Genomic DNA, 7,528 nt, shown 5'->3' on the forward strand with positions numbered 1-7,528 from the left:
AGGGCGATTCCAAAGTCACAGCAGAGCAGAGTCACTTCTAATTAAAATTCAGTAAATAGCGAACTTACCTCCAAGCCGTCTGGTGTACAAGGTGTTCCCGAGATGAGCACTGTCGTGATTAATGAAATCTCTGTGATGGATGTGTATTTTAAAGACTTGCCTCCTTAAATTACTTCTTTAAAAAAAAAAAAAATAGGAAAAAAAAAAAGAAAAAAAAAAGGCATTAGCGACATGGGTTGATTATTTTGATTAAAAGCTTCACTGCTTGATATAAAATTCTAGTTATTAGTAAGGCTATCCTAGGTAATTAAATGTTGACTAAACAAGCCTGTGTATTTAAAAAGAAGCCCAGAGATTCTCTTCTTTGAAATAGCAGGAACGCGTTTACGGAGTTCTCCGTCCAGGAGATCTGAATGCGCTGGGTGAGGACTGATACACATGAGAGTATCCTCAGTTATGGAGCCAGGGATGTGAGATGGCTCAGCCCAGGTCAGAGCAGCTCATGGCAGTAGTGACTAGCGCGCAGAAATCCTGCTTGCAAGGCTTTTCTTTTTTTTCTACGAGCTTCAAGACCACGTAGCCATTAGAAATGGGTAACGGCTTATTAGATGGAGAGTCAATAGAGCCACGGTAGTTTTCTCGAGAAGCCGAGGAGCTTTCCCACCGGAGAAACCACGGGGAGGGTGGAAAAACCTTCTCCACGTGAGGGGTGGCGTTGGCCGGGAGCGCGACCACCGCCAACGTAGCCGGTTGCTTCAGATTGCAGGTGGGAGAGAGCCAGCCAGGCCACGGCCGAGCGGCAGCAGAAGCTGGAGGAGTCGGCCAACCAGCTGGCCAGCTTCCAGGCCGCCGAAGCCCAGCTGCGCCCTTGGCTCATGGAGAAGGAGCTGATGATGAGCGTGCTGGGACCCCTCTCCATCGACCCCAACATGCTGAACGCGCAGAAGCAGCAGGTCCAGGTGAGGCAGGAGCTGCGTCCGTATCTCCTCGGCGGGTTCGGGACAAGGAGGGAGGGTGTCTCGTCCGGTCTGTGGGGTGGAAGATCGCACTCGGAGTTACTTGTCTTGCGAGCCATGCGGCGAGCGTTGGGAGACCTCATGGCTCCTCTCCCAAATCCTCCGAACCCCGCTGAGCACAAAGTACCGGGAATAACTTGAAACGGGTGCAGCGCTCGAGCTCCCTTCCCCGCACCCCATTGACTCATCAGTGAATCATTTGGCCCCTCTCGGAGAGCGAAATGGCTTTAAACAAGACCTGCGCTGATGCTCTGCAGGACGTGCTGACGCTGCCCCTCCGCTGGCAGCCTGCCCTTTCCGTACCTCCTGCTTCCAAATCCTAACGTGTCCGTAACCGGCCACATCGGAAAATAAAACGCCCAAGTTAAGGGAATTACATTTCCTTCTCACCTAACGGGTTTATGTCACGTTACACGGCAGTAGGAGAAATAAGAGAGGGAGCAAAGTGCTGGAGCCGCAGACCCCTCCCAGCTTTTTAAGTTGCGAGGTCACAGTAAATCCCGGTCTGCGGAGCCCAATTGCCGTCCCACCTCAGGGCTTGTTCCTCCCGATTCCGTGGGCTGGATGAAGCCCCTGGAGGTCTGGTTTGTTTTGACTGTGTGTACACGGAGCTGTCAGTTTTATGCAAACATTTTTATGTTATTTCTGTTCCAGTTTATGCTGAAGGAATTTGAAGCGCGCAGACAACAGCATGAGCAGCTCAACCAGGCAGCTCAGGGCATCCTGACTGGCCCTGGAGATGTTTCTCCATCCGCTAACCAGGTGCGGGAGGAACTCCAAGGGGTTAATCAGAAATGGTCCGAGCTAACGGAACGCCTCAATTCCCGCTCCAGCCAAATTGACCAAGCCATAGTGAAGAGCACCCAGTACCAGGAGCTCCTCCAGGGCCTCTCGGAGAAGGTGAAAGCGGTTGGGCAGCGCCTGAGCAGCCAGTCTGCCGTCAGCACCCAGCCCGATGCCGTGAAACAGCAACTGGAGGAAACCAGTGAGATCCGCTCCGACCTGGAGCAGCTGGAAGAGGAGATCGCAGAGGCTCAGACCCTCTGTGATGATCTCTCCGTCCTGATTGGGGAGCAGTATCTCAAAGATGAGTTAAGGAAACGTCTGGAGACGGTGGCGCTGCCTCTCAAAGGGCTGGAAGACCTGGCAGGTGAGACAGCGCGGTGAAGTAGCTTGAGGGATGTTGGGATGTCAAACTCCATCCCTGCTTCTTGCCTAAGGGCTCTCCCATCACTGGGTTTCTAGGAATAATAGGGGAAGCACCATTTATCATTTTTGAGGGTGTTTCATGGGTGGTTTGTGTGGCGTTAGGCACAGAAGAATTCGTACTCCAGACATACTTGAGCCTGGAGAGGGAGCGGAGATGCTCCGTCCCACTCATGTGGCTCTTCAAGAAGCCTGGCTTGCGGCAGCGGGGCAGGTGCTGTGCTCGGGGGGGGGAAAAAAAGGTTCCTAAATTCAGAATGGGGCATGGAGAAGACCCAGTGGCCACCCGCTAACCTTGGGATGCCTCTTCTGGTTTCTAAGAGGTGGCATTTCGAGACTAGTCGGGAGAACTGAGACTACCGCGTTGTCGTTACCTGTTGCTACTTAAGAAATTTATGAATCGGCGAGCAAAAAGGCTAGTGATGCAATGGAAAACTCCTTCCTGTTAATCAAAACACAGTTGGTGCATCTGAGATGATTTTAAATAATTGCACTTTGCTTATTTGATTTCAGCTTAATTGTGGCGTTCTAATCTGATTTCCATTTCAGCCGACCGGATGAACCGACTGCAGACTGCGCTTGCGAGTTCCCAGCAGTTCCAGCATATGTTTGATGAACTCAGGACCTGGCTAGATGACAAACTGTGCCAGCAAGCTCAGAGCCAACCTATTTCTGCTAAACTGGAGAGGCTACAGAGCCAAATTCAGGAACAAGAAGAGTTCCAGAAGAGCCTCAACCAACACAGCGGCTCCTACGAGATGATTGTAGCCGAGGGAGAATCTTTGCTGCTTTCTGTCCAGCCTGGGGAGGAGAAGACCACTCTGCAAAACCAGTTGGTCAGCCTCAAAACGCACTGGGAAGAGCTCAGCAAACAGGCTGCTGATAGACACTCTAGGCTTAAGGACTGTTTGCAGAAAGCCCAGAAGTATCAACGGCACACGGAGGACCTCCTCCCTTGGGTGGAAGACTGCAAGGCAAAGATGTCAGAGCTGGAAGTGACTCTGGATCCGGTGCAGCTGGAGGCGACTCTTCTGAGATCAAAGGCTCTCCTGAGTGACGTGGAGAAGCGCCGGTCCTTGCTGGAGATGCTGAACAGCGCTGCCGACATCCTGATTGACGCTTCTCAAACCGATGAGGATGACATTCGGGATGAGAAGGCTGGGATCAATCAAAAGATGGATGCCATCACAGAAGAGCTGCAAACCAAGACGGGCTCCATCGAAGAAATGTCACAGAGGCTCAAGGAGTTTCAAGAGAGCTTCAAGAACATTGAGAAGAAGCTGGAAGGGGCCAAGCACCAGCTGGAGATCTATGACGCACTAGGGCCGCAAGCCTGCAGCAACAAGAATTTGGAGAAGCTCAGGGCACAGCAGGAGGTGCTGCAGGCCCTGGAGCCACAAGTGGATTATCTGAAAAACTTCACTCAAGGTCTAGTAGAAGATGCCCCAGACGGGTCCGACTGTTCCCAGCTCTTAAGCCAAGCTGAGGTGGCTCAGCAGGACTTCAAAGCTGTGAAGCAGAAAGTAAACGACTGCTGTACGCTCATGGAAAACAAGCTTGAAGGCATCGGCCAGTTCAATAATCGGGTGAGGGAGATGTTCTCTCAACTGGCGGATCTCGATGACGAGCTAGACAGCATGGGTCCCATCGGGAGAGACTCTGACAGCCTTCAGTCCCAAGCAGAAGATGTTCGCACGTTCCTGGGCAAGCTCCACAGGCTGAAGTCTGACATTGAAGCTTCTGAAAGTGAATGTAAGAAGATGCTGGAGGACGAAGGGAGCCCTGATTTATTAGGACTGAAACGTGAGTTGGAGACGCTGAATAAACAGTGCAGCAAACTCACGGAGAGAGGCAAGAACCGTCAGGAGCAGGTAGAAACGACACTGTCTCGCGTTGAGGACTTTTACAGCAGGCTGAAGGAGCTGACCCACATGACAACCGCGGCGGAGGAGAACGAGGCGTTGCAGTGGGTGGTGGGAACTGAGGTGGAAACCATCAACCAGCAGTTGGCAGACTTCAAGGTAAGTCTTTATGCTGTCACGTTTCTTAAGTGGTGTTTGGTGTTTGAAGGTCTGTCTAGTGTTGTGGTCTTTTGTGTAGGACCTCTAGCCTTCAAGCTATCGCGACTTCGTTGTTCGTTGCTCTAACGTCAGCGTTTTTGGTGTAGTGAAATAGCTTTGCTCTGGAGAATATACGATCAACTGCTGGAGTTGGTAGTCTGAGGTGAAAAGATGCAGAAAGATTTTGTGATTGGGATGAAAAAAACCTTTTCCCCGTTCTCCTTGTGATGTGTAATGTTGGTGTGCCAGTACCTCGTGGGCTTGTAGAGGTGGTTGGCATTTAGGTTTGGAAGGAGGGAGGGATGTTTTTGAGTCCATCTGAAGCGTAAGTTGGCTTCATCTGAGTCTAGTCCAGATCAGATCATCCCGCAGGTCCTTCTACCTGGTCCACCGTTCCTGCTTGTTGTTCACTTCCTCTGGGACATATCTAGGTCCATTTTTGGAGTCCTTGAGTACAAATAAAGCCACAGATAAACTGTGGGAGGAGGGACACACAGAGGGAATAAAACCAAGGCAAAGTTCTGCCGTGGGCTGTTCACGTTTCCAGCAAAGAGCTGCTAGAGACCATCGAGGCTTGTCTGAAATGCTGAGAGAGGGAAGAGTTGGAGTGTGTTTGGTGTTTTTACATACAGTATTACGGTGTTGGGTCATGCTGTTACACTACATTAATTATATTAATACTGCTCAGAAATTCTCTTGCTGTGAAACTTCTATTACTGATGTGCTCAGTAGCTGATGATTGGGCTGATTTACATCTGGCTGCTCGTTTCCTGGTGGTAATGGGGGCTGGGAGGGGGAGGCGTTTTTACAGCCATTTACTTTTCATCTCATGGCTAATTGATCCCGTTCCACCACTTAATAGCTCCGTGAAACCTTCACCAGGACAAGGTATTTCTGTTTTAGGGGTTGCCTATCCAAAAAAAAAAAAAGAGTTTGGAAGTGTTGCGGGGTGAACTCAAACTCGGCCGATCGCGTTGCTGTTAACTCTCGTGTTGGGCGCTCTTTTGCATGGAGCTTATATCGATGGGAAGGATTTAACTTCATCATTAAACACCACACGGTCGCTTGGAACAAATATATCCAAAAAGGAGTTTCTAGTCCTTAAAACCAGTGAAACTTTCCTGCAGAGCAAGGGATTATTCCCGGCTGAGCGGGTCTCATTAGCAGCGATGATGAAACGCCGCGTTGGTGGAGATTGCTTGGGCGGGCGGGCGGCGAGCGGTGTTGGTCGGCACAGCTTAACCCATCGGAGCGCTCGCACGTGGTCTGGATCTCAGTGACCTTGAGGATGACTCTTTAAGACAATGGTGGCCTGAGCTGCGCGAGCCAAGGGTGCTTTGGGGATGTGTCCTTACCAGGAGTCAATCGTTGGCCATCGAGGCCACACGGTGCCGTTGGGGTCTTTGTTGACGAGAAGTTTAGCGGGGAAAATGAAAGTTGCAGCAGTGGTGGTAGGGTTCTGCCGTGCGACGGCTGAGAATAAAATGGGGGAGAAGCAAGAAGGGTGGATGGAGCAATCGTGGTTACACAGCAGCATTCCTCCCGTGCACGGTTCATCCAGAGAGCAAGCATTTTTGCACGAACCAGCAATGTTGCGGAGCAGATCTTTGCAAAGCCTCATCTTACGGTTGTCTCTAAGGGGAAATGCAATCCCAGATACCGATCTGCACGTGGAAGGGCATCGCAGCGTACGCGCAGGGACCGTCTGTGCTCCATACGTGCCGGAGGGAGAGCGGTGGAGAAGCCTGGCTTGGGCTCGGGGGGGGAGCGGGGAGCACGAGGGGCTTTTTTTCGTTGCACCAAGCTTTGATTTCTCAGCTCCGAAGGTGGTATCACAAATGTCTCCCTCCTTGGATTGCAAACGAGATGCACGCGGAGCGTGGCCGAGGGGACCGGAGGCAGCTCCTCAGAGGGCAGCGCTCCCCGGGGCGGCGTGGGGACGATGCAGCTGAGCGTGGGGAGGAGGATGGGGTGGTCGGGGCTCTCCGGGAGCCGTCGCGGTCCGTCTGTCCAGAAGGCTCAAATGCGGGCAGATATTATGTCTTAAGGCATTAATTTTAATGAACATCTGTGTAAATGAGATGCAAATTAGGCACGGCCCCAGGGCTCCAGGCACGTTGCCAATGCCGCCCTGACAAAGGTGGGCACTTCTGGACTCATTGTGTCCAGATTTTAATAAAGAAGATATATTGAGGGCTCTGGCGGGGGCCGTGAACAGATGAGTTTACGAAGCCGCTTATACTTGAAGCTTCCCATATATTTCTCTTTTCCTGTCTGCAAACGCCCCTCAAACTTGCCCCGAAAGGCCACAACCTCCAACAAACCCGTAACTTTTGGAGAACTGCCACCCGTACGTTTCTTCTCTCCCCACCCCCAGCCCCTTTCCCGGGTCCCCGAGGGACTACTCCTGGCTACGGGAGGGATGAGCCCTCTCCTGCTGGAAGTGCTGCTCCTGGCCGGGTTTCTCGGGGGCGGGAGGCAGGGGAGCAGCTGTGGGATCTCGCTCGGGGTGGGGGGAAGCTTTGTTTGCAGGAGGTGTTTCGGTCGAGCGAGCGGGGGCGAGGGTGGGGATGGTTTTGCCGCAGGGGCTGAGCCCACACCGGTTCCCGCAACCATGGGGATAGACCTTCGGGAGGTGGGGGAAGACTGCGTAGGGACTGGTTCGGAGCACCGTGTATGTTCGAGGATTGCAAGAAACCCATCTGGAAGAGACTTTAAGGGGTCGTCTAGTTTCGGCCCCGGTTTTATGGTGAGATCAAGTGCAGCTGAAAGGCATTTCTGTGGTTTGGAGTCTGTGCTTATATGGACATCCTGATGGATCGCTTCAGATGCAGCTACGCTACAGAAGAATAACATGGGTTTAGCTTATGTTAAGCTGTCAGAGGAAAGGAACCTCATCTTTAACTCCTGGTCTTCAACGTGAGTTTAACGCAAGTGACTGTCTGTCCATTGCTGCCTCTCTGAGGAACCCCTTTTTCATGTAAAAGGGTACTCAAAGTTGGAAGAACCTCTCTGTGCTGCATCTCCACGAGCATCACACGGCCGAGTGGGGCTCTTCGGTGCGAGGGACAAGAGACAGCCACCAGCGAGAGCTCCTCGTAGGAGCTTTCAGGCTGGGGCATTTCTTCCCCCTCCGCTCTCCCTGCTGTCAGCTCAGGTTTCTCAAAGCTTATGCTAATATTAAATTTTAATGACTGGAATCAAACAAGCAACAGTTGAAATGTTACTAAACATAACAGCGAGGTT

At 51.9% G+C, this 7,528-nt stretch overlaps 1 protein-coding gene across 1 annotated transcript in view; it reads left to right on the forward strand.

The window, feature by feature from the left end:
* Positions 1 to 7,528, forward strand: part of MACF1 (microtubule-actin crosslinking factor 1) — a 166,058-nt gene that overhangs the window by 103,296 nt on the left and 55,234 nt on the right. Inside the window, 3 exon segments of the mRNA XM_009882791.1 lie at positions 760 to 959; positions 1,671 to 2,166; positions 2,772 to 4,243. Of these exon segments, the coding sequence (XP_009881093.1) occupies positions 760 to 959; positions 1,671 to 2,166; positions 2,772 to 4,243 (2,168 nt within the window).

The sequence above is a fragment of the Charadrius vociferus genome, unplaced genomic scaffold (genome assembly GCF_000708025.1).
Source record: "Charadrius vociferus isolate BGI_N301 unplaced genomic scaffold, ASM70802v2 scaffold783, whole genome shotgun sequence".
In the NCBI taxonomy this organism is placed as follows: domain Eukaryota; kingdom Metazoa; phylum Chordata; class Aves; order Charadriiformes; family Charadriidae; genus Charadrius; species Charadrius vociferus.